The sequence below is a fragment of the Epinephelus moara genome, chromosome 18 (assembly GCF_006386435.1).
Source record: "Epinephelus moara isolate mb chromosome 18, YSFRI_EMoa_1.0, whole genome shotgun sequence".
NCBI lineage: Eukaryota > Metazoa > Chordata > Actinopteri > Perciformes > Serranidae > Epinephelus > Epinephelus moara.
Genome location: NC_065523.1, coordinates 17,343,504 through 17,371,189, shown reverse-complemented (window position 1 = coordinate 17,371,189; position 27,686 = coordinate 17,343,504). Strand labels below are relative to the sequence as shown.

The window sequence follows — 27,686 nt, the reverse complement described above, 5'->3', positions numbered from 1 at the left end:
CTATTTGTCTGTTATTTTACATTTATCATAGCTAAAATGAGTGTTTGTCAAACTCTATGCACTTAAAAATACCATTGCACCTTGTTTGAGTTAGTACATCTGTGAAATAATATGCATTACAGTACACTATCAACAGTACAGTACACTATCAATAAGAAAACCTTTTGAGGAATATACCAAATCATTTTTGTACCAGTCTCAGTTAAATACCTGTGGACCACATCTGTAGTCGGTTTCCCCTGCTGATTTGATGTCCTACTTTCCTCTCCCATGCCATTCTCTTCTGTTTGCCATTGTCCTCTCTCTGCAGACATAATTCTATACTCTTATGGTATCTCAGGCGTGGCGGGGAGCTTACAATCTGACAATCTGATTTGATTGAAAACACAGTAAATCCCACGCTGGCCCAGGCATTCAATCTCACATCATCACTGACACACTGCCGTCCCATAAACCCACTTCTTAATCCCAAAGCCTTTTTATTTTGTGGTCAGTGTGCCACCCATTGCCACAAATCCCCCTCTGCCTCAGTCTCACCCCGCCCCACCCCCTTGTGAGTGTGTGTGTCTGTGTACATGTGGATGAGTTCAGGCACAGCTGGCATCATCATCCTGTAACTTGTTCTGTTCTGGGCATGTTTGTGAATGCACTGGCACAAACAGACTACCTGGACAAGGTCAGAAAGATACCCGGCAGAAGTGTGCACCGTGCTGGTCTGCTGTGGTTGTCATTCTATGTGCTCCTGCTGCTGATTCAGGATATAAAGGACTTCAATTCTATTTTGGGGTTCAAGTTCAGATCTGCCTTTCCTGGAGAGAAATACTTCTTAACCATCTCCTCACTAGCGCAGTGCACTCCAGCTGGCAGCAAAGAAAAGTGTGCCAGCGGACGTTATGAGATGCCAGGGAAGAGGAGAAGAGGAATAAATCTTTAGTGCATTGGTGATTTTGATCCACATCCCAGATGGAATATTGTTGTTTTTGACTAATTCCACGAGACTTATTTGGACACCAGGGACAACTTCATATTATTCGTAACTATTTTGGAAAAATACAAGCACTCTACGGCGAACTGAAAAAGTTTTTTTTTTTTTTTTTTTTTACCCCATCCTCCCTTCCAGTCTCCTCTGCATCCAGGCTCCTGCGGAAGGGACGCCACAGAATCCCGCCTGCCCTACAAGCCCTCTGCTACGTAACAAATATATTGTATTAGCCTGTATCATGCAAGAACCTCACAATTACATCAAGGCCATGTGAATTAAACAATTTAAAGGATATAAAAGACGAAGTGCGCGCTCTCGGCGAAGCGCAGCATCAGCACCAGCATCCGATGCGCGTCCCCGCCCCGGTAGAGGCTGCCCGAGATCCCGGGAAGAGGAGTTGGAGCTGCGCGAGTTAAAGTTGGGCTATAGGGGGGTGAGAGGATGCTGCAGAACAATCTACGATCCAATTAACATAGCCTATGCGGAGAAACGTGTCCTAAGTGAAGGATGACTTGCAAAATACTGAGCATATGCCTCTTATTTTTGGGTTTTCAACATTGCTCATCACGTAAGTCCTGTGAAACAGCAATTGTTCATCTGTTATGGCTGCTAGAATATTATTAAAATAATTCAAAGTGTATATCCATGCCTTATCTGCATATTGTTTAGCGTCTGATCATATGCTTGAAAGTTGCAAGATTATGAGTGGAAAATACCACCGGAGGGCAAAATGTACAGCCTGGGGTGCTGGGATGGTTGAAGGGCAACACACGTTGCCAGAATTACAGACAGCCTTAAAATACAGATCTTTACATTTCACTGTTTATCTTGCCGATTGTAATTTCAGTACAGCACTGTTTTGTTGGATCACATAAAAAGTGCAGAGGCAAACCGCGTCGGTCCTGCAGGAGGTGCGCATGGTCGTCCCTATCGCACTTGACTGTCTGCATTGCAGTGCTGCAGCACGCAAGTTTCTGCACCGTGTGCCTTCAACTCTCGACTTCTTTGCAACGCACGATGCTGGTCGAGAGTCTATGCTGTTTCTAATAATAATCTTCATATCGCTTTGACCGTGTGTATTGGTGAAGGGGGGAAATCCGCTGAACAGATTTTCAAAGTGACGGCTGAGAGAGCAGGGCACAGCGTCCTGACCGGGACCAGCCCACTGCAGTACTTTTTTGGGAAGCCCGTGTTCCCACCACCTGGCCATTACAAATCCCTGCATCCTCCACAAGACGAGCGTGGATTCACCTGACAGGAAAATCATTACTCACTGTAAAATCAGGAAAGCAGTCATGTGGGGGGCTTAGTTGGACAGAGGTGGGGGCTGTGTTTGGGGCTTAAATTGGGTTAGGGAGAGGGTGCCATCCACCCTTCTGTCACAGGGCTTGTATGCATACTAATAAGCTTTGAGCGTGATGTCAGTGCCATCACGACCTCACAGGGTCCTGACTGTCAATTAACAACAGAAACAGCATGACTCATTAGTTTTTGATATCAGTGGAAGATCAATGAGGAGGGGTGCTTTGTTTGATTTCTAATAGACAACTGTATTTTGGTTTAACACAAGCTCAAGCAGGTTAACAGTATTAGTTCTGGATGTTAATGTAAGAGGATCCACTTCAATAGACACTTTTCTGAGCACTCTCTGTAAAGGCATTGCAGGGTTAGTAACATTCCTGGAAAGTAGTTTGTATTGTATATGCTGCTGTTGATTACTAAACTCTGTCACATGGTATGCTGGGAAGTGAATGGTGTTATCTTATAGCCTACTGTAGTGGAAAGAGATTCAAAAAGTGAATGAACCAGAGACTGCAGTTGAGTGGAAGTTTGTGAACATCATCAAATCATCAAATGCTATTCAGTAAGTGGGGGCCTGTGGGTTTGGCTTGTTATAGATCTTCTGTACTTTATTGGCTAGGCCGTCTGTACTGTATATCTGCTGTGTAGAAGTGCACAGTGGAGCTCTGCCAGATTAAAATGGAGCCTCAAATCCCAGAGCACAGTGACCCAGCCTGGGGTGGGGCCGAGGCTCACTCTGTAAGGTGTGCGTGTTTGTGTTTGGATGAGAAGGTGGTGATGCATAGGTATAAATCTCAAGTTTATGCTTTGTGCACTCTGGCAGCCCAAGCAGCAGGAGACTGACAGTTTGGTCCACGTGAGGGGAATTCATATGATATCTAGCAAGGTTTGTTTCAACACTGGGGGGGACACATATGAGCTAGGGGGTTGGGGGAGGAAATTTATATTTATATTTATTTATATACATTGATCTTTGTCTTTTCTGCATCAGTTTGAGGTGGAAATGTCTTCAATTTCATCAAAATAAAAGTCCTCTACTACTTTCATGTTCTTACTGGAGATGTCTTGGGCATATTATGTTTTAACTGGGACAAATGCACATTCTAAATATTGAGGGGGATGTTTCCCCTGCATTTCCCATCAAAATCTATCTATGCCTATGCCTAGAACATGTTGTTCTGTGTGGAGAGTTTTGTTTTTTTACTCAGAAAAGAATGCTATTTGAGATCTAAATTCAAGTCTGGCTCTGATGTTCTGCATGGTTTGTGTTTTTATCTCTGACAGTAGCCAGACACCACCCACTGTGATGCCTGCCAGGGCATGATTGAATTATTAAAAACCACTTTAAAATAGCCTGCTATACATTTACTGCACATCTGTGCTGTTGTAATGCAGTAATGGCAACAGTATTTTGATATATTACTGACATGTTTTTGGTGGACATCTGCATTCACTTGCACACACACTGGGTGTGCTGTCTGAATCCTCAGCTGTCATGCTTCGCAGGATAGTGACAGGCAGAGGAGGTGCCTCTCTGCACACTGTATGTTACCAGCAGTAATGACGCGTCAGCCCAGACAGACCATCCTACACTTACAGCAGACTGATGATTCAGCAACAGTGGTGCTAGAGCTCTATGCAGCCACACTGTTCCCCACAGCCCCTTAATGATGAATAGAGAAAGAGACTACTCTGTGTGGCGCAGAGAAGAGAGGGGAGGGGATGCAGGATCACAGAGAGAGGGTTGAAAACCTGGTGACTGGATGCTCTGCACAGGCTTCAGGTATACTTTAGCTACTGCATCATGACAACGCCCACTTGGGGAGAGAGAGAGGCAGAGAGAAGTAAAAAATAGCAAGATGATGAGCGAGAGTATGAGGTAATGGGATGCAGTGAGAGCAAGAGAGAGTGGATGATTTTTGGAGATAAAAGGAAAGAGAGGACGCAGAGTGAGGGAAAGGAAGCAAGACGTTGAATAGGTGGGGGTGTGGAGTGCGTGACAGTCTTGCCATAAGGAGGAGCTGAGTGGCCTGGGTTAACCTGTCGTGGTCTGGGATGGAGCTGCTCCCTACATTTAAAGTCAAACCCCTCTCTTTTTACTACTAACTGAAGAATTAAAACAAATCAATATGCCTTGAGCCATTCGCAGCAAATGAGCCTTGCCTGTGTAACTGCAGCACAAAGCAGCTAAATATTTTTGTATGAAAAGCCATTTGAGCAGTGGATCATTTGAAATGACTCTACAGTTTAGTAATGGAATGATGTGGCGGAGATCTGTTATTGATAATGTGCAGAAGAGTGGAGATTTCTGCGTTACAAAGATGGTGTGAAAGCCTCTTGGAGAGGCACACAGAGTCACAAAGTCAAGGTCACATTTCACTTGCTCAGCACATTTCCTCTACCTGAGTGTGCAGCATGCCCTTGCGTTAAAGGTGACAGAACTTGTGCTCATGTGACTAACTCAGTCTTACCAGATGAGGCAGAAAATGGTGTATTCATGCTGTATAACGGCTCGCGAATGTTTCATGCGTTATTTAAGGTAGTGTAAGGCGGTGGATGAAAACTCTCCACTTCCTCATTTCTGCAGGAATTGCTGTGTGATCACTCAGTGCTCTGCTCCCTGACAAAGATATTTAAAATTTGAGTCTATGCAGCAGCCTTCCTCATCTTGCTCCATCTGCAGCCTGCATACTAATTCTGTTAATGTCTCCTGTTTCTAGCTACCGTCTAATGCCTTTTCTCCTGTGCTCCATGACCTCTGTAATTGTAAGAACAGGAATTACAATGCCAGAAGACCTGTTTATTAGTTAACAATCCTAAAAGTTTAGGGAGGACTACACTGAGGAAGAAGAAGAAGGTTGGATTGAAGCTGCTTTCATTCCCCTCATTTCTACTTTGGTTGGTCCTGCACATACTCAGATCAAAAGATTCTACTTTTTTTGTGTCCGCCTTCCTTCATATTCAAGTAAAAACCAATCCATCTATATTCTTTAGCCTATCTATATTAAATCTTTTGGGAGCGTTAGCATACTTTGGCACTAATAATGAGACAGTGTTTCTCTTGGAGCTCGAGGTGAGGGCATTGCACATTTATCCTCAGCAGCGACACAAGCAAGATTAGGTAGAATTATGGTCAGTTTTAATAGCCGAGGGCTGGAGAGCGAGCCTGAGCAGATGGGTGATGCTCCTATCACTCTCATAACCATATGCAGAAAAGCAACATCTCAACATGACAAAGCGACAGTCTCAGTTTGCCTTTCGACTTCCTTGCCCATGACACTGCATGCGCTTTTTCAAGAAATCACACAGAACTACAGACATCCAGGCACTGACAGGCATGCACACACACACCCACAAGACTTCCATGTGACGCAGCAACATTTTTATTCTGCCTCTGCAACACCAGCGACGCAAAATCAAACCTCCTTTGAAATAGGAAGGGAGTGTTGTGTAACTGCATGACATTCACAATAGTTTATCTCAGAGATAGTGTGCATAATCAGTAGCTGTCACTCTCATATTTCAGTGCTCGTCCCACCCAACCTGTGAAAAAATAACGGTGCAAAGATAATGCATGCTCAAACGATGTAGATGTCAGGACGATTTAAAGTCTTGTTCCACCACCTTATAAGGAGGCTATTTAGGGAATGTGCTTTAGTATGGAAAACAAATCTGTGACCTCACGATCTGTATACCTCTACTAGAAGAAAGACTAAACATGTTTGTGCTACGCTTTGAATTTAATTGGATTGATCCGTGCAAATGTGTATTTTATGTCTAATGGAGCATGCACAAGCCTCTAATTAAACTGCAAATGTCTTCTCTTATCAAGCTGTGCAGCTGTGCCAGTCTTTGTTGCTTAGAACTGCATCATTTTGAAAGCAATGTGTGGATGCTGCATTATGAGAAGTGTCTAGTGACTCCTGACCTTGGTGTCTTTCCGATTGTCACTGCAGGAGAATGTGTTGATCCGCTGGTCTCTGGGCTCTATGCCTCCTCCTTCCTGGCCTCATCCAGATATAACTTTCTGTACTCTGCCAATTTTGCCAAATTGTATGGTAAGTTCCTGATGGCAGTGTTCTTGACTTAATCCATAATTTCACACCATTCACCTTAAAGACCATCCTAATGGCAGATGTTTTAACTTATCACTGCAGGAACAGCACAACTCTGGTCCATTTGTGCAAGCATATTAATGTTGTTAGTTACACGTGTATTTTACAAGTCAAAATGTCCTTAAAGACAAAGGGTTATTCCCACAGTAGCAAAACACTTCCAGATACTGCAGTATCTGTACTGTATGCCAAAGTTGGGGACTGCTTAAAGGGGTATTTTTCAACCTGGACCCTATAGTCCCATGTTTTTGTGTCTAAATGACTCATGGAAACAACAATTTTTGAAACTTGTCCAGTATTGAGAGAGAGGGCTGCAGCCAGCTGTGGGGAAACAGGCAGTAAAGTAGTCCCTATGGGCAACTGTGCACTGTCAATTTCCGTCCAAAAACATTGCTTGCTTGTTCCGGTCTGTTTTGTGTCAAAGTCTCACTAATGGAGACATCTTGTTCTAAGATCTCATAATGGGTGATTTATTGCAGGAAGATTTTTAGGAGATAGGAGTGCTGGTAATAATTTGCTGATCTGGAGTACATATTGCGCTTATCTAAAAGATTGTTGACTGATTTCGACATTTTGAAAAAGTCTGAGAGGCTTCAGAATGAGGCTTGGACACAAAACAGACTGGAACAAGCACACAGTATGGAAAAACATTTAATTTCTCGGTCTTCTCTGTAATGTTGTTAGACACTTATAACACCAATCTGAGCCTGTTAGTGGCAAAAACAAGCACTTTAATGGATGTAGATGGACTTGGAGTACCTTACCTGAGTGGTTACATTGCAGCCTGTTTTCCTCTGCCAGCTGAAACCCTCTCTCTCAATACTGGACCAATTTCGAAAATTAATGTTCCCAGAAGTTACTCACAAAATATGATAAAGCAGGTCTAGGTTAAACACTATAATCTACTTTCACTTTAGCAAGAAAGAAGGACCTCAGGTTACATAATTTAGCATGTGAAGGAACAACTTTTGTGACTGGAGAATTTATGTATTACTTAGCTATGAGATCGAGGCCTACAACATAAGTAATTGGCTTCAACTAGCTAAATAAGTTAGCATCTGCAAAATACTTAATGCTTGTCCATTTCTAGAAAACAACAGTGCAGCAGATGAATTTAAACTGATCATTAGAGGTCCTCAACCCAGTTTAAAATGGCTGCCATGAGTTACAAGTTTTGTCATGATTTCACCCCAGTCGGACTGTATTTGTCAAACACTCCTCTTTCTCCCCCTCAGGCAGCAGTGGCTGGTCCCCGTCCCCCAGGGATAGACAGCCATGGCTGCAGGTAGACCTAGGCAGGAAGTATCGACTGGTGGCCATCGCCACCCAGGGGACCTTCAACTCATATGACTGGATCACCAAGTACACCCTGCTCTATGGAGACCGACCAGATTCCTGGACGCCGTACATCATGAAAGGAGGAAACTCTGTATGTGTCACTGAGCCAGGATGGTTGGGGTGGGATGAGGGCCATGACAGGGATGAGGCGAGGATTAACTAGTCAAATGTAATCTTTACAGCCGATCCTCCATTCAGTGGGTGTTCTATTAGATTCATTGTCAGTGGCACTGAAACAAAGACAGCACAGCATATTATCTCTCTCAACACTGACAAAGCTAATCTCATCATCAGTTCATCTCCAGTCCCTTAATAAGGCGTTAACACCATTGCAGTGACTCAATAACTCTCTCCCCTATTTCCCGCCTTCATCTGTTTGCAGACGCTGCCTGCAAACTGGAATTATTATCAGGTGAAGAGGAATGTCTTCCATTACGCCTTTACTGCTAAACACATTCGTCTGCTGCCTCTGGCCTGGAACACAGAGAATGGAGGGAAGATCGGCGTGAGGCTGGAGCTGTATGGCTGCTCTTATGGTAAAAATGACCAATGGTCCTGCCCAGGGATTTACTGTCTCTGATTCACATCCAGGAACATTCTAAAATCCCAGTGCTTAATCATTTGATAATATGCCACAAAATCTAAGCACCAAATATGCTACAATATGTTCCTAGTTAATTAATGACTAAGCTCAGTGTCACCTGATTCATATTCAGGAACATCATACATTAGCTAAATGCAAACACAGGAAATGTGCCATGTGGCGTTTACTCAGATAATCCTTAAAACCTAAAAAAAACCTAAAAACCTAAAAATGCCACATAAGACTCCTAACATGCACGTCACATACTTATGCAGTGATTTTGGAAATGGTGAATCCATTTTGAAATTCTGCTTCCAGATTCCTATGTGCTACAGTACAACGGGGATGACTCAGTGGTCTACATGTACCCAGGAAAGAGGTCCCGTACACAACATGATCATATTGCCATAAACTTCAAGACTCTGGAGCAGGATGGTCTGCTGTTACACAGTGAAGGGATTCAAGGAGACCTTTTCACCCTGGAGTTGAAGAGAGGCCGTCTTTACCTGCACATCAGCCTAGGTACAGCCTAAGTTGTTTGTTGGATAAATAAAGTTGAACATTTTTTATTATTACTACATACATTCCCACAGAAGTGCCCCATAAAGTTGAAATATATGGAAGAGATCTTGTTATGGGTGAAGAAAATATTGGCACTGACAATGACGTCCATCTCAGAGACAAGAGGGCTTGTCTTAATCCTGAAATAAAGCTGTTGTCTGGGGGAGAGATCTCAACAGTGCTGTTTAGATTGTTGACTAAGGCCTTACAGTTTCTCTCAGTTTTACATTACTTAGAGCTGATTTGAGCATTTGTCTTTATCTTTACTTCCCCGTTTTTGCCCTCTGTTTCTCAGGGAGCAGTATCATACACAAAGTTGATGGTAGAACTACACTGACTGCTGGCAGCCTTCTTGATAATCTACACTGGCACTATGTCACCATCAAGCGCTATGGTCGACAGGTGAACTTCACAGTGGACAGTCACACAGTCACAGCCATCTGTAAAGGAGAGTTTACACACCTGGATCTTGACACACAGGTACCTCATATACCAGCTATAGCCATGTGTTTGTAGGTATAGTATAATATGTAAACTGAATGCCAAGATAAGTAAAGGAAATGATCAGTGAGCAGTATGCTAAACGCACTCACTGAATACTTCTTTAGAGTTTAGGCTATTATATATTAAAATATGCCAAATGCATTTAACTTACAGTTTTAAAGGTTTGGTCTGTAGGATTTAGAGGCATCTATTGGCAGAAACGGTATATAATACTCATAACTATGTTCTCATTAGTGTATAATCACCTGGAACTAAGAATCGTGTTTTTGTTACCTTAGAATGAGCTGTTATATATAGATATAGAGCAGGTCCTCTTCCACACAGTCCACCATGTTGTTCTACAGTAGCTCAGAACCAGGCAGAATACTGCTCATCCTTGCTTCCAATTTTTCCCAGTGGCCACTGGCAGTATTGCAGCAAAAAATCCCCTTCAACCCAAAAATCATTTATCCCATAGACCATCATTGTAAAACAGACATCTTTAAAATGGTTGCCAAGACACTTCAAACTGCAAACAAGGTCAATTATGACTCTGTAATCAATCTTTAATTCAGGAAGGTTTTGTATTTGTAAAACTTTCCTCAAGTCCAGAAAAGTGATTTAAATATCTGTGACATCATCACAATGTGAAGTCTATAAGCTGAGGAGGAAGTTGTGGGAGGAGCCAGCAGGAGAAACACTGCTGCACATATTCAGTAGGCCACATAACACAGACGTAAACCCGGATATATGCCAGGTGAGCAATTCCATTGAACTGAAGAGGCGTCATCTTAGCATTTGGTATAGACAAATCAAATACTTGCTCTATAAAGGGCCATTCGTGTCTTTGCGTCAGGCACTGTGGTTCTCCTACATTTCCGCAACCTCAGTGCTAAATGCTACTAAATCCTACACACTGAACTACTTTTAATTCAAGTATTTGTGACTAGAGAGTAAATGAGATAATTTAAATGCTTAAGTTTTCTTTTTCCATTTACTTTCATTGTGCATCAATTTTCTGGTTAATGATGATGACTGAGTGCGTTCATACCTTCCTCCTAGTTGTATGTAGGAGGTGTCATAGAGCAAAATTTGCCTCACCTGCCCACTACACCAAATTTCCGTGGCTGCCTGGAGAATGTCTTCATCAATGGCATCAACATCATTGACAAGGCTAAGAGAGAAGACTCTGAGATCCGCATCCCGCGAAAGGTAGGGCTTTATACAAACTATTATACAGTTTCCAATGCTATCAATGTTTGTGATGATCACCATTAATTGTAATAACATTTCATTACTTTATCTGATCCATTCTCACAAAGTATAGCAATCAGTGAAAATGTATTCACCGTAACTGAGGTTTGATTTCTCCTTCTTCCCCTTTAGAAAAAGATGCATTATGCCTGCAGAGACATTCTGCTCAAACCTATGACTTTCGCTGGGCCCAACAACTACCTTCAGGTGCCGGGCTTCTTCAGGAGGCCTCGTATGTTTGTCAAGTTTAAGTTCCGCTCATGGGACTACACAGGGCTGCTAATGTTCACGCGATTTGCTGATGACTTGGGTGCCCTTGAGCTGGGCCTTAGCGAGGGACAGATAAACGTCACCATATTCCAGCCTGGGAAGAAGAAACTCCAGTTTGCTGCAGGTGGGCTTATGCAATTTTTGACCCTGTCAGATATGACTGAAAAGATTACATTTAAAGATTTTGGAACATAGTGTATTTCTTTGGCTGAAAAACAGTGGCAAAGTGCTGGGGAGCATTTCATCCCAGTGCTTCTTGCTATGAGTAGGTTTTTTTGTTACTTTGAAAACAATGTCTTGACATGATGTTTACTAGGTAGCCAATGTAACGCTAAATAAATAGAGGGTTAACAACAAGCTTATAACAGGTATGGTGATAAAAGCACAATACTCACCAGCAACGTTCAGTGTCTAGCCAATCTGCTCTCACAAATGGGCTTAGTTATATCGTACAGCTCAGGATAGACAGTAGCTAAAAGAGTGGCAGTGGCAACACCAAAGCCTTTTGGAAAAGGGTCAGAGATTTTCAACTTGAAGTGCTCAGAGCGGCTGCAGAAAAAATCTAGCACACTCTGTGCCGACGGGTCCATGTCATTGGTCCGACAGCCCATTGGTTCGACATCCCATTAGTCCGACTGTCCGCGGTGCTGAACGGCTCGCGGCGGGCATATGGTGCGCCGCGACTGGCTCTGGGTCAGCTGGGAAAGGCTTGAGGCGGAGCAGGCTCACGGCTTATGTGTTTGTCACTTTCTTTTTCATTTTAATCCACACCATGATGTTTTCCTGACCCTAACCAAGTGGTTTTTGTGCCTAAACCTAACCAGACCTTAACCACAGGGCATCATGATGATTTCGGAACGGACTTTGGAACAATGGGTTGAATCTGGTCGGAACAATGGGATGTCGAACCAATGGGCTGTCGGACCAATGGGCAGTTCCCGTGCCGACAGACCCTTTTTCTCTAGGTGGCCGTATTTGGCCACATATAAGCTCTCTGCTTACTGGAAACAATTGAAAGAAGAAGCTGAAACTGAGTCCCACCCCTTAGCTACTGTTGCTATGTCTGTCAAGCTCTCCCATTTGCATACATAAAGTTTGCAGTGGTAAGGATGGCAGATTGACTATTCAAAATTTATAATCTTGAACATGAACATGGATTTTGTTGGCTGACATGATAACTGTTGCTAAGATTGTATCACTTGTAACTTGCTAGCTAAGCCAATGTTGATGCTAAAATCTAATGAGATGGCTGGAACTTGTCTCTAGCTGACTTTTTACTGTCTTAAACATGTACTTGATAGCTACATATATGATATCCTGGTAAAGGACTGAGGCTAAACTTGTTAGCCAGACATGCTCTGTTTTGCAGTGTATGTTAGAAACAACACTTTCTCATCCGAAGTCGTCACTTGTTGCAGGTTTGCCAGTGGCCTTTCACTTCTACATGTTAAGTGCTAGGTATCCTTCTGCATCTGCTGTTGGTGTTCTGGGACACTAACATCAGAAAAAGCACAGGGTTAGGTTTACAAAAAACATCATGGTTTGACCCTACTGAAAGTGAACACCTGCTTCCCGGATGAAAGTTCCACCACCGCCCCTCCCACCTGCACTATAAGGACTTGCCTGCTCCTTTTATTATGTCATGTTCGGCAGCATTTCATACCTTGAAAACAGGTACTGCATATTAAACTGCCGCAGTAGGTGTCATCCGACTGACCGGCAGTGTATTATAACACAGCCAAAGGTTCTGTCTGGCCCCATTACCAACTCACGCTACCCATCATACCGCTGCAAAAGGTGGCTTTTGGCATCAGGCCCCGGACACTGAAATTACCCACAACGCGGCAGTATTTGATGACTTCAGAATGAGAATGGGCTGTTAGAGCAAACAAACACAAACACAATACACTTTTGCTCTTGAATAAAAAAGATACCAACCTACAATCTCTTATGATACCAAATATAGCTACAGAGTGACCTGCCATGCCTAGTTATGGTTGCTAAGCAATGATTGAACAATCCCTGTATGGAAGTGGGGTTTACTTAAGTGTCAGTTCTGGATGAATGATGAATGTGCATTACATTATGCATGTGATCTCTGTACTGAATCTAGAGTTGTAGAAACAAAGCATAACATGCATCTCTTCAATCTCTAGGCTACAGGCTAAATGATGGTTACTGGCATACAGTGGATTTGGCAGCCAGAGACAACCTGCTGACCCTCACAATTGATGAGGAGGAGGGCTCTCCACTAAAGATCACCAACCCTTTCACGATTCGGACAGGGGATCGCTACTTTTTTGGAGGTGAGGTGGTGACTCCAAAACAATGATTTACAACTCCAGAAAGCATTTCTTTAGTCTGTACCGTCTAATTTATACATTCGCTTTCTCGCACTCAGGTTGTCCAAAGACCAATAACACAATAAGGAAGTGTGAGACCAAGCTGAACCGCTTCCATGGTTGCATGCAGCATATTTTCATAGACAATGAACAGCTTGATATCGACATTATTCTGCAACGACAATGGGGGCGCTATGCTGAGCTGTTGTTGGGCACCTGTGGCATCACTGACAGGTAGGAAACATCACCTGATTTACAATATGTGGCATTAAGCATACATTAATGATATAATTTCATTAATAGAGGGAAAATTGCACAAGAAAAACAGACCAAGATGGTGCTGTGAAAATATCCTCTCATGTCACTGGAGTCATAAAATTACACATTGTACCCCTATCATACCATATAAAGATACACATTCCTATGAGGATTCATTATTTCTGTATCGTCCTGGATCTTTCATGGCGTCGTTAAAGTAATATGATCTCATACAAGATGTTAGTGAAGCATTTGGCACTGAATTGCGAGTCTTAAAAGGGAACACCACCTAAATTAGGAATTCCAATATGTTATTTCTGTGCCTTAGGAAAGTTCAATCAATATTTGTGAACATGAGCTACTCTCTCTCAAAGCCAGAGACGAGAGGTAAGTCTCAAACTTGTAATGTTATAGGATACAATGGCTGGAGCTGCTCCATAGACAATGAATGGGAGACCAATTTTTTGAACCCATAAATTTGTTTGTTTTCTTTTTTTTTATACCCAAATGAACTTTATTCTATCCTACTCTTCTCAGTACAGACAGAGAATGCACCCATATACTCAGAACATTCCCATGGGTGCTCTCAATGTCATCTAGAACATCTTTCCCAATTTGTTGTCTATGGAGCAGCTCCAGACTTTATACGTGATGACATTGTAAGTATGAGTTTTAGCTCTCTAGCTTCTGGATTGGAGAGAGAGTTGTTTTAGCCAATATTTTTGGACTGTCTTAGACCACAGGAATAAAGCTGCTTTCACGTGCTTACCTGCAAGAGCATCCCCCCCAAAAGCAAAGTGCTTTTAAAAGTGGTTGCTGCTACTGTTCACAGCTGCATGGATGGATTAGTGAAGAGGCCTACTGGGCCCAGGCCCAGGGGCCCAAGGGCTCAGGAGGCCCCTAAGCTAGATCCTCTGTGTATTGCATTTCTTGTCAAAGGGCTTAGTCATTCATGTCAATAACTGAGCCCCAGAAGTCCTAAAAAAAAGGAAAAACCTAAGGAATAGTCTAAAACATTCACTTTGAAGATGTCACAAGAAATAAACCATTGTGATACATTTTTATTATGATTTACAGATGTAATCCAAATCCATGTGAACATGAAGGCAGATGCATCCAGTCCTGGGATGACTTTATCTGTGTGTGTGAGAACACAGGCTATAAAGGAGAAGTGTGTCACATGTGTAAGTGCTGGCTGGCAATTTTACCACACTAATAAGTATTTCTTTACGGTTTATTACACTGGGCCAATACCATATTTCTTCCTAATAATAACAAATTGATCATCTCGCTTCTTCAACAGCGGTTTATAAAGAGTCATGTGAGGCCTACCGACTCAGTGGCAAGTATTGGTCTGGAAACTACACCATCGATCCTGATCTCAGTGGACCGCTGAAACCATTTGAAGTGTACTGCAAAATGAAGTGTAAGTAATCACTGTCACTAATAAAATACAGCTTCATCAGCACTGTGTTCAGTGTTTGCTGAAATTCAAATTCCATGGGAAATCAAAGGGTTTTATAAAACAAGATATGTCCAGCTGTGTGTATGTGTCATAAATGTGTGCCTTTTCTATTTCTAACCTTTATGTTCAAATTCAGACATTCAATTACTTTTCATTCTTTTCATTTTTCTTACATCAATCTTCTCTCCATCTTCCTCTTTTAACATGTTATCACTATGACCTGTATCTGGCATGTCTCCTCACAGCATATAAAGCTTGGACAGTGATTTTGAATGACCGTGTGGATGGTACCAGGGTGACTGGGAGTTCGATAGACCGGCCTTATATAGGAGATGTCAATTACTGGAACGCCTCCTGGGATGACGTCACGGCTCTTGCCAACACTTCCATGTATTGTGAGCAGTGGATCGACTATTCCTGCTACAAGTCCCGTCTCCTCAACACCCCCAGTGAGTGGGATCAGTCAGTTTAGTAATATGGTAGTGTGCTCATGGAAAACAAGAAAGATGGGAAAATAACACACTATTTCTCTTTCAAAACAGATGGAAGACCGTTTGGTTACTGGATCGGTCGTCACAATGAGAGTCACTATTACTGGGGTGGAACATTCAGAGAGGTCCAAAAGTGTGGCTGTGCTATCAACCAAACCTGCACCGATCCTAAGTTTCAATGCAACTGTGATGCTGACTATAGACAATGGTGAGTGAGGGATACGTTGTGTAGGTTAAATTTGTATCTGTGACGCTGATGATGAAGTCTTAATATCCCCATTGTGGCTTCTCAGGTACTCAGATAAGGGCTATTTGGACTGGAGAGACCATCTGCCTGTGAGGAAGGTGGTAGTCGGAGACACCAACAGGACTGGCTCAGAGGCACACTTCACTGTTGGGCCTCTTCGCTGCCATGGCGACAGTGAGCTTAAATATTATGGGTTGCACTCACACAGTGATGTTCAGCTTTGTTGGTGGTTGAGAGTTGCTTTTGATGTATAATTTTCAATGTGTTCCACAGGAAACATCTGGAACACCATAGCCTTTACCAAGCCCACCTACATAACATTCCCCACCTTCAGGCCTGGCTCCAGCGCCGACATCTCCTTCCACTTTAAAACCTATCGTGCCCCTGGTGTCTTCTTGGAGAACTCTGATGACCAACTTCGAAACTTCATACGTATAGAGCTAAATAGTGAGTTAACTAGCAGGGAGCTATGCTCTTCATACAACTGAAAGATTTGTATAAGAATGACTAAAAGTCCTTATTTTTCTTTTTTTCTCTTTCAGCCACCCATAACCTTGTATTTATATTTATGGTTGGGGACGGCATCGTTAATGTGACCTTGCGTTCCCCGGTGCCACTCAATGACAATGAGTGGCACTTTGTTCAGGCCGAGATTAATGTGAAATTGGCCCGGATTAAGGTTGATTATCAGCCTTGGGCTGTCACGCGTTTTCCAGGTCAGACCTTCGTCACCATGCAGTTTACACATCCTGTCCTAGTAGGTGGGTTGCCTGAGATGAACTTTGGATTTTGAAACTGGCATGGCATCCAGAACACTTTATGTATCCTCTCTAATCTTGATGTCTCATCACTGATATTCTTCTTATTAGGTGCAGCCAACCGTACCCTGAGACCTTTCTTGGGGTGTCTTCGAGGGTTACGGATGAACGGTGTTCCTCTTGATCTAGAGAGCAAAGTAAATGAAGAACAGGGTATAAGGAGGAACTGTACCGGGCAGTGTCTTAATGCTACCATACCATGCCGAAACGATGGCCAATGTATAGAGGGCTATGCTGCCTACACTTGTGACTGCAACAACACAGCTTTTGATGGTTTCTACTGCCATAAAGGTGAGTTCATATATGTTTCTCTAGAGCCTTGACCAAGCCCTCACATAGTCATTATTTGCAGTAATAACTTGCAACAAATAACTAATTCCACAATGATCCTTTTTTAAGACATTGGAGCCTACTTTGAGATTGGCTCGTGGCTGAGATACAACATACGAAAGAAGCCAATTTCAGACGAAGCAGCGTGGGCCAACTGGATCGACCCACACTATGACAACTTCAGTCTGGGCTACAATGACACGGCAGATGACATAGAGTTCAGCTTCAGTACTGTCCATAAGCCAGCTGTGTTGCTCTACATCAGCTCTTTTGTCCAGGACTACATTGCTGTCATCCTCAAGACTGATGGTAAGAGAAGCTTAGAAACAATTCAAGTCAAAATGTAAAATCTGGAATTTTTGAAGTACAATTAGGGCAGCAGATTTATTCATTTCACAGATTAGAGACACAGAATCTCATAAAAACTTCTCCAGTAAGTTGATGTAATGCAGTTACTGTCAAATTAATATACACTATTGATATGTTTTGTTTCCTCTCAACCAACAGGCAGCGTAGATCTGAGGTATAAGCTGGGGCTCATAACACACAAGTATCAGCTGACTCACCGAAACCTTGCAGATGGATACCCCCACTATGTCAACATTACTAGACACAACAGAACCATCAAAACACAGGTTCATGCTGCCACTGCTGTCACTGTCTCAACTCTGATCTGTGGTTTATGTTCATTTTCAGTGAAATAATGTATCATGGATAGAAAACTCATAGACTGCTGTGCCACCTTAGCTTAGCTTAGCTTAGCATAAAGAGTAGAAGCAGGGGGAGACAGCTACCCTGGCGCTAAAGGCAACTAAATCAGTCTTATTTTTCCCTGCCCACAGGTGGATTACATGGAGCCCATTGTGGAAAAGATAACCTTAGTGGAGGACGCTAGGTTTGACTCTCCAAAGTCCATGTTCCTGGGCAGAGTGATGGGTAAATTTCTCATTTACCACTTGTTGATAAGAACAGGTAGCCTAATGTTTTCATCTGGCTGCCAGTATGTTATTCAGATCAGTTCTTGAGGGATTCTACTTATCATATTTCATGGTAAAGTGTAGTGTGTAAGAGTGGGGACAAGCTAAAATCCTATTTTTCAGTGTTCCAAGTAGTTTTTATCAAGGTTTCACATGGCATATCTTCAAATTGCAATTAGGACAAAGTGCAAGGGACTTTGTTTGATAATATAAAGTATTATATGGATACTTTTAATCCATATTTAAGCATGTAATGTCCTGGGGACAGAGAAGCATAGATTTGGCAGAATGGCATACGGGCATTATTTGAAGTGGGAACCGTGTCAATTTATTTTTTGTTTCCGTCTGCTCTTTCAGAGGTTGGTGATATTGACTATGAGATCCAAAGGCACAATGCTCCAGGCTTCATAGGCTGCATATCTGGGGTGAGATACAACGTCTACGCCCCTTTAAAGGCTTTCTTCCGTCCAAATGAAACAGACCCTCCGGTAACGACACAAGGCTATGTATCTGAGTCCAACTGTGGCGCCTTCCCTCCGATCCTGGGTTATGTACCATGGGAGGTTGACCCCTGGTTTACCACCATAGGTGAGTTTATATGTCCATAATGCATCAGTACAAAAAAGAGAATTTTTTTTTTTTTTTTTGTTCATCTGCTTATTTGTATACCTCTCCCTTTCAGAGTATTTTTATATCCATGATGACCTAGGCCTGTTTTGGATAACAGGTAAGATTATTGTTTTTGTCTATTCTTTAATACTGTCTAATAAGATGTTGCCCTGTATACACAAATACTGCATGTCTGCCTTGTTACTTAATTGCTGTACTCAGTAAAACAGATTAGTAATATGAAATGTAGCTGTTAATTTATTCATTCTGAAGCACTGCTTCGCCCCCTCATTTCTGTTTTACTCGCTCCTCTCCCAGATGACACAAATCAGATGTTTGAAATTCTCTCTCCTTTTTTCCTAAAATCCTCTAATCCTAAATTAGAGCAGCGTTGTCAGGTTCCAGTGTGGGCTTTTGAGTGTTTATTCAAGTATCTGACTGCAATCTGAAATTTATTACATGTGGGATGAAACTGAAAAAAAAATCCTTATTGAAAACTAAACAGCCAGACATTTCTAATGCATTAATATCATACCAGAGATTATACTTGATTCCATTCAATTCAGGTCAGATTATCTTTTTAATCTACTTGAGTATATGAATGAAATGAATTTAAGTAAAACAGACCTATTTATCTTTACAAGATATATATATATATATGTATATATATATTCTAATAGTAGAAATCATCAGACATTTTTAAATGTCTGTTATGTACTTAGATTTATGCAATTGTACACACTACATACAATACAGTCTATTTACAATCTGGAAATAGATGGTTTATGATGAGTACTGTAACTTTAAAAGTACATTAAACCTCTATTCCTTTACCACGACAAGTAAAGGTTAATTTTATTTGACAGTCAACATTTTGATATAGTTCAATGTGAGAAAGCTGTCTATGCTGTGAGACAGTTAGTAATTTTAGTAAATGTATCATCATATTGTAGATATCATGTTCATTCATCATTTTGACATAAGACAGTGTAGTAGCTATATCTGTCATCGCAGAAATGAGTTCATTTTTTAAAACAGCATGAAACCAAGGCTGAAATATGACAAATGCATTTTCCTCTGTGTATCTATGGATTTCTGTAAAACATCAATATTTAATATACTTCTTCACTTATTTAATCCCCATGATAACTCTGCACCTTATTACAAGAGGAGTGTTGAGACCGCATGAGCGGTTTGCTGCACAGCATTACAGACGACGGGGAAAATTAGAGCAGGTCTCCCTGATGAGCAGGAGAGGCTGGAGCCTCAGGATTAAACTGTGGCACAGAGACTCTCTGCTCCATCCCTGTCTGAGACCTTTACCGGATCAGCTATATTTAGTCCGCATGGGCCCAGCTTACTGTTCATCATTGATAGATGCTTCAGCTTAAGGGATCATTCAGATTCAGAGGTATTATGCTAATGCAGGACATAAGCGTGTCATTAAAGATTGGTGTGCCTTTCAATCATCTCAACAATGGTCCCCCCTGGTTATCAGACATCATCTATTTCTGATATACTGCTCAGGATAAAATGGCTAAGAAATTACACCACTTGATTTAAATGTAAAAACCAAATGCTGGTGAGCAAATTCTGTCGACGATATTTTACATCATGTCCTTCATTTGACAATATTACTTTAAATAAGATGTGTGCTTCTCTGCTGCTTTGTGTTAGGTGCAGTGTATCTTTTCAAAGGCATCAGCAGTATTGATTCATTCTCTATCTCCATTCATTTATTGAGAGTATGAACCTGAGGGGCTCAGGCCTTTCCCAGCATGCATTAACAGAAAAGCTGGTAGACACTGTGGATATTTTGCCAGTCCATTACACAGTGAACACACTGACTGACAAACAAACACACACCTATGGGCAATTTAATGTTCCATTTCAGCTGACCTGCATGTCTCTGGACTGTGACAGGAAACCCAAGCAAATGCAGGGGGAACATTAAAACTACACTCAGAAGTGACAAAAGCTGAAGCCTGAACATTGTGAAGCAACAGCTTGAACTACTGAATAGTATTTCTGGTTGTAGGTGCCAGGGCTCAAAGGAGGCTGGTTTGTGAATACTCAGAGTCACAGTCTTATAAAACAAGTGACCACCATAGAATTACAATGAATAGAAAGGACATTTAACAGTTTGCCGTGGTCATCTGACTAGTACAAAAAAACAAAAGGCAATTGTTGTTAGTTGTTAAAGTGACAGCATACAGTATGTCAGTGGGGCTGTAAAGTGTGTCACACTCACTGGTTTGAGACGTCCATTTTGACCTATTCTTACAAATATTTTCCCCTCTAAACTAAAAACTACAACTGCACATCCATCCAAGTTTCTCACTGAACTAAGACTAACATTAGTTTAATTGCCTTGTTAACTTAAAATACACATCAATCAAACTCAACAAAAACAAAGTACAACTTACCAAATCCTTCTTTGTTAGTCTTCTCAGTTGTCTGGTTAGTTAGTCTAACTGGTTTTGGTCAAAATAAACCCTCAAAATACACAGAGTTAGATGTGTTAAATATGCTGATCTACATGCTGTTTATCCCTGTAGCCTGTGCCTTTCAGCTGTCCACGCTGTCTCTCCAAGAAACATGCAGTTAATGGCAACAAAAGAAACCAAGGAAATTGTGATACGATGCGATACGATACGATACGATACGATACGATACGGTGCGATACAATATTATATGATACAGCGCGCTACGATGCGATACGATACAATATACGTTATTATACCTGGAGGGAAATTTGTCTTGGACTCAGGAGCTGCACAAGTATTGCTGCTTTACAATGATAGTCCAGAAAACAACTCCAAAGACCCTTTCCTACTGCCTGAAAACCCACTAAAATCTGGCTTTTCAATGTAATGGGAAAGGTTACGATCAGCATTCATACCAGGGTCAAATGACTCTGCAGTAGTCACGGGTATTTATCGGCTCCAGCTCTGATCGGCAGAAATGCCACCCGGGTGTATGCACTAATTTTAGCTCCTTTACCAGCGAGATGCAATGATGCACCACCATAAGATGCTGTCCGTCTCCGCCCAAGCAGCTCTCAAATATCATTCCAAATTAGTCTGCACTGAAGTTGTCTTGACCTTTAACAGTCGCATTAGAAGCATCTGAGAAATATCACCAGACTCAGTCCCTGCCTGATGCTTAAAACTCAAGCAGACCTTTGTCATGGCCAGGCCAGATTACAGCAATTCCCTCTTCAGAGAACTCTTTGCTGAAATGTCTTGTAGATTGCAGCTGATTTGAAATGCAGCAGCTAGACTACTAATCAGGACCAAAAGATCAGAGCCCATAAACCCATTCCTCAGGAACCTCCACCGGCTCCGTCTGGTTCCACAGAATATATCAGATAATGCTCTCAATTTACAAACCCAGCAGACCTCTCAGATCACAAAGCCACCAATCTCCTTGATGTCCTGAGAGCTTACTCCAAATCTGGTGAGATTGCACTCAGTATTTATAAACCATAAATATTGAATAGCAAATGTGGTATTGTGAGACTTGGACTCACGCTGAGTTCACCTATAATCGACCTCAAGACATTTGTATTCAGTTAGCATTCTCATTAAACGTTTTAATGTCTTTTACCATCATTACTGTCATTTTGTATACAGAATACAAAGAAAAGGAACTTGGTAGCGTGAGCAGTGATACTTTGGCTGAACACACAAATAAAAATAATCACTTCCAGAATTTGCCCTTCATAAACAGAACAATGAAGGAAATAAACTTAATATTATAGCACTAAATACAGTAGTGCCCCCAGAAATTTGTCATAGGGGTCGCCTGATGGAGCTTCTGAAAATCTTGGGGTGACACACTAAAACCAAAAGCCATAACTGATTTTCAGGAATTCAATTATGCTGTTGAAGTATATAGGCCAGTTGAAAACTATGTCAATATTAGAGTTAAGGAATTGCATCCTGATATACTTTGGTGTCGTTTTTTACAGTTAAAATGAATAATTATCTAATCTGCATAGACTAATGCTGGTACACATTAACATTTTGAGTTCCTCAACAATCCTGTTTTAATGTGTTATGTATACATGTTAGGTGAGTCATTGTTCCTCAAGTAGGCTTGTTACCTTTTTACTTAAAAAGAGTACATTGATTATTAGGAACCAACAATTTATTTGGAAACAACCCTACTCAAGATTAAAAACACCACTCAGAGGCCTCCAATTATTTTTTAAGAGGGGGGTGGGGCGTGGAGGGCAGAGATTGTATCACAGTGGCTGCGGCCCTCCTGGCCACCCCTTGGTGGCGCCACTAAATACATTGTACTGGCCAGTCTTTGTTAATGACAGGTGAATTTGGAGATGTAAAGTCTATAAATTAAGGGGACAAAAAACACATGACATCAAAGATGTTGCAGAAATACAAACAGCAGGATTCATTCAAAGTATTACTGATCTTCTGTGTGTAGTTTTGACTGTTTCTATTTTAAACCTGACTGGGATGTCAGAGGAAAACAGGCCTTGCACTGTTATCTTATTACATTACAGAAAATATCAGACCTAAATTCGCACAACAGTTAAGCTAATATAATATAGCATTATGAATTCAGTCAAACAGTGCCTGCTCCTCATCAGTATTTCTGGAAGCACCTCTTTCCACATTGTGTTGCAGATTAACTCTGACTGTGCTATTTTTATCTTTCAGTCATTGTCATCCTGGCACTGCTGCTGCTCTTCGGAGGTCTGTACAGCATCTATGTCTATGCGTATCAGCAGAAGGGCAGCTATCGCACCAATGAACCCAAGAACCTGGAGTCCCCCAGCAGTGCCAGGCCGCTGACCGAGACCCTGAGGAGAGAAAAAAAGAACCTCCCAGAAATTGAAGAGGAGTTCAGGAGCGACTAGCACATCACAGGACCTTTGGGACAGCGGGTGGGGTTTGACTGGGTTTTGGGGAAAGGGAAATAGCACTTACAACAACCACAGATACCTGTATTACGTTTTCTAACTCTTTCGTTCTCTTTTTTTACATTTTGGTTTGTGTTTCTTTCCCCGGGTTGAGTGGGATCAGACGCCTGGTGCTCTACATAGTCCGTATTTTGGTAAGGGTTAAAAGTTCACATCAAGCCCCATGTTGCTGTGAGTAGCCAACAAGTCTCACACTGTATTGCAGGGTGAAATACTGAAGTGCCTCATCTGAACAAGCTTGATCTGAAGTAACCATAATAGCTTATTCAGATAGGGTTTAGATTAGACACCGTGGGATCAGGATTTCATGGGATGTTTAGTTACAGTTGGAACATCAGTTTAAAGGAATACTTCACCTACAAAATGACCATTTGTACATCAATTACTCACCCTGTGTTACCTTGAATTTGCGAAGAAAACATTGTTTTTCTTGCATGCCTCCATGGTAAACAAAGAATCCAAAAATTGAGAAAAGTCTTGATAATTGGAGTCAAAGGGAACCACATTTTACAGACACAGCAGTGGAGTGTAAAGTGCTCGCAATCAGAGTCAGCACCTCCAAGTCTGAGGCCATGGTTCATTGCTAGAAAACGGTGGATTGCCCCATCTAGAAGAGCGACTACCCCAAGCAAAGGAGTTCGCAAAGGAGTGAGATGGATAGGCAGTTTGGTGCGGCGTCTGCAGTGATGTGGGGACTGCAGACTGGCATTGTGAAGAGGGAGCTGAGTCGGAAGGCAAAGCTTTTGATTTACTGGTCCATCTACATCCCAACCCTCACCTATGGTCATGAGCTTTGAGTAGTGACCAAAAGAATGAGATTGCAGATACAAGTGGCCGAAATGAGTTTCCTCTGTGGGGTGGCTGTGCTCGGCCTTAGAGATAGGGTAAGGAGCACAGGCATTGGGAGGGAGCTTGGAGTAGAGCCGCTGCTCCTTCACATCGAAAGGGGTCAGTTTAAGTGGTTCAGGCATGTGATCAGGATGCCACCTGGGCACCTCCTGTTTTCAGGCACATCCCACTGGTAGGACACCCAAGAGTAGGCCCAGAACACAATGGGGTACTCCAGGAGGAGCTGAAAGACTTTACTGGGGCGAGGAATGTTTAGGGTGCTTTGCTTAGACTGCTGCCCTACTGACCATACCCTGGATAAGTGGATAAAAATGGATGGATGGATGGATGGATGGATGGATGGCCAATTTAAAGTTTCTGCATCCGCTTGGCCGTGAGGGCCTGCTTTGGTCTTTGTGTTTAGTTTCAGCCTCATACAGTGTTGGCAGTAGGACGGGAAGATCACCTCCCAGCCCTTCTGTTTACTGCTGGGGGCCTACGTAGACCCTCAGTTGTACTATAAATTTAACTGTGTGTGGATCTATGCGACTGCAGCTGTCCATGGACGTTCAGTCGGGAAGTTATGTCTGAGCCTTTAAGCTGCATGAGTTGTATCAGAGTTTGTAAACAGACATTTTGATATGTCTTGCTGTCCCTTTTTACTCCAATTCATCAAGAAATTTCATAGTTTTTTTTTTGCATTCTTTGTTCATTGTGGAGGCAAGCAAGACAAACAACTTTTACTTCACGAATTTGACGCAACACGTGGTGAGTAATTAATAAACAAGCGGCCATTTTGTGGGTGAAATATTCCCTTAAAGTATTCTAACCATTTTATTGATTTTTTTTTTTCCTGAGCCACTTTTGAGACCGATTAAAGCTACCAGTATCTTACTGTATAGATATATTGCCATCTAAGATATACCTTTTGATGACAATCTCTCATGGACATCATTATGACATCATAGCTTATAATCCGTCTTCGATTTGATCAGTGAACACATCTGAGAACTAGTGAACTAAACCAGTGAAAGAGAAATCCCCCCTCAAAAATCACTGAAACTGGTGTTCATGATTAAAAACAATCAACCGAAGAGAGATCACACTGACAAGCATGGAGCTTTGAGATGATACATATTAAGATTGTAAAAGGTGTATACGCTTATATTTCTTGTATTGCAGTCTATAACAGTGCATTACCTATACAGAATGGCACATGTAAGTGGTTCAGAATTGCCATAGTGTCAGTAGATAGCAGCTTTGCCGATCACAGTATGCTCAGATCCCAACACATTATGGGGCTTCAGAAATGAGAGTGTGATGATATGAAGATACTCCTCTAGGTGTGAGAGCTGACAGGCTGTTGGTGTACTGCAGAATCAAAACAAAGTTGAGGTGATGAAGCTCGCCAGGGACAGGGTGACCTAAATATCCAAGTCCCCATTCCTTCTGTCTTACTTCTGGTTGCTTATATTATGGTCAAGCTGCCAACAGCTCGGTGCTACAGAGAGTTTGACTCGGCTGACATCTCTAATGTCAAATAAAACAGTCTTCTCACAAAGCTTTCATCTACAGTAATAAGCATCTTTCAGGAAACAGCTGCTCCCTGTGGCCACATGGGAAAGCATACATGTAAACACACATGCACACACACAATAAGATATGTACAGAGGACCACAAGAGTATAAATGCTTACAGTATCTTTTACTTCATACTGCTTGAATATCTTTGCTGTAGGACAGTGGCCACGCTGTCATTGCTGCTGCTTGTTTAGCTGCTTTCAGTGGAAAGTTAAAAATTCTACCTATATAGTCCAATGAAATCATCTTCTCTGGCAAGATGAAATTTTGTTTGATGTGTGGTGCAACCAAAGCTTGAGGCTATCATCACTCACCGCAGCTCTCCTTGATACTAAAGCACTGTTGTGTATGTCAAAAAAATGAGGGGAAAAAGCATTTGTAACATATTAGCTATGCATTTGTAGAGCATGAGCGCACTTTGCAGTAACATGCAATAATATGAGCTTCTTCCAGCCACCAATGAGGTTAATGTTTAATTTGCAGATGCACAATAATAGCAGGTAGGATGTAATGAGTGTATATGTGAATATATGAACCATGTGTTAGGCGACTTTTTTATTCCTATGGTTTCTACAAAACAAGTCAAAAACAGTTGGATGGATTGCTTTGAATGTAAATTCTCTGACTCTGTATTGTATGAGCAGATACTACAGGATGTCTCCATTGTAGGCTGCTTAGCACTGAAAGTAAACTTAACCATGATAGCTTTTGATTGCTCAGGATAAAGAAAGTATAGTACTTGTTCTCTGTAGCACTAATACTCCTCCAAAAATCAGCATTGTTGTTGGTTTCTTCCGTTACAGATGGGCAGCACTGTGCGAAATTGTACAAACAGGATGTACAGTAGATGTAAAAAAAAAAATGCAATTACTGTAAAGGCATGACTTGCTAACAATGTATGAAAATGTATAGATTCGGACAAAACTGGCTATATTTTTAAGAATGCTGTGATGAGATGAATGATACTGAAAAGTGAGCAAACAGAGTGAAACTGTTGGTTTGTAAAAGAGTAGTTTGTGTTTTTGTTAAATGGACAATCATCACTCAAAGGTCATATTTGATGCAGGCCAGCAACCTTGGGTCAAATATGCTTTGTTGCCTATTAGGAAAGAGTCGACTCATGTATTATATAGATGTATACACCTCACTGTATTCACTGGTAAATGGACTATAAACATTTGGCCTAGCATTGTCACTTAATTGCCACTCACTAGTCAATCATGCGTGGTCCCTGGAGCGTGTGTATGTGTGACTGACTGGATGTTTAGATGTTTAGATGTATTCATAGTTTGCCCACCACGATACAACGTACAGATGTTGAATAATGACTCTCATTAAAAAACAAATGTGCACTGATGCCAACTAACCAATTCACTTATTGTAGTGCACCAACAGTAGAACAGGGAGACAGAAGCAAGGCCTGGATGTAGCTCAGAGCGGCTCATCCATATTCAGGTATCAGGTGTCTGTGCTGGATTTATCCTGAAGTGTCCCTCCTGCATCTTAATAATGGAGGCAGGTGTGAGTAAAAGGGATTAAGATAAAATGGCCAGTAGAGGGAGTACATAAGGAGGATGTTGTTAGCTCAGACAGGGTATCTGCTGATTTCTGTTTAATGCTTCCTGGAGTTAAACCTAAGATTAACATCAAAATTAAAATGCAAAACAAAACATATTTAAAGGGGCATAAAGTTAAATTAGGGATGTTATTTGCATGAAATTCTAGAGTTCTGTGAACACGTATTATAGAGATTTTACTACTTACAAAGGCCTTAAGACTTTTTCATACTTAATATGAATCTGCAGATACCCTGTCAACAGTGATGTCATGTATGATATCAGACGATAAAGCACCAGAGTGAGCAGTAGGCGGGTTAGACCACTTCTCTGCACCATCAAACCGAAT

At 41.7% G+C, this 27,686-nt stretch overlaps 1 protein-coding gene across 1 annotated transcript; it reads left to right on the top strand.

The window, feature by feature from the left end:
* The first annotated feature begins 611 nt into the window (after positions 1 to 611).
* Positions 612 to 23,310, top strand: cntnap1 (contactin associated protein 1). Its single transcript, XM_050069089.1, has 24 exons — positions 612 to 1,550; positions 6,241 to 6,342; positions 7,635 to 7,828; positions 8,120 to 8,273; positions 8,639 to 8,842; positions 9,177 to 9,361; positions 10,427 to 10,576; positions 10,751 to 11,012; positions 13,045 to 13,194; positions 13,290 to 13,464; positions 14,566 to 14,672; positions 14,792 to 14,914; positions 15,199 to 15,402; positions 15,496 to 15,652; positions 15,738 to 15,865; positions 15,965 to 16,138; positions 16,234 to 16,452; positions 16,561 to 16,800; positions 16,909 to 17,148; positions 17,347 to 17,474; positions 17,682 to 17,775; positions 18,174 to 18,404; positions 18,499 to 18,543; positions 23,111 to 23,310. Exons 1-24 carry the CDS (start codon positions 1,490 to 1,492, stop codon positions 23,308 to 23,310), a joined length of 3,927 nt encoding a protein of 1,308 aa, XP_049925046.1. The 5' UTR covers positions 612 to 1,489.
* Positions 23,311 to 27,686: the final 4,376 nt, after the last annotated feature.

Excerpts from the sequence above, each read along its gene's own strand:
- cntnap1 (XM_050069089.1), top strand. The coding sequence starts at position 1,490 with ATGACTTGCAAAATACTGAGCATATGCCTCTTATTTTTGGGTTTTCAA. Across the intron at positions 8,274-8,638 it reads GCTGTATGGCTGCTCTTATG|ATTCCTATGTGCTACAGTAC; the intron begins GTAAAAATGACC and ends TTCTGCTTCCAG. Across the intron at positions 9,362-10,426 it reads ACCTGGATCTTGACACACAG|TTGTATGTAGGAGGTGTCAT; the intron begins GTACCTCATATA and ends CCTTCCTCCTAG.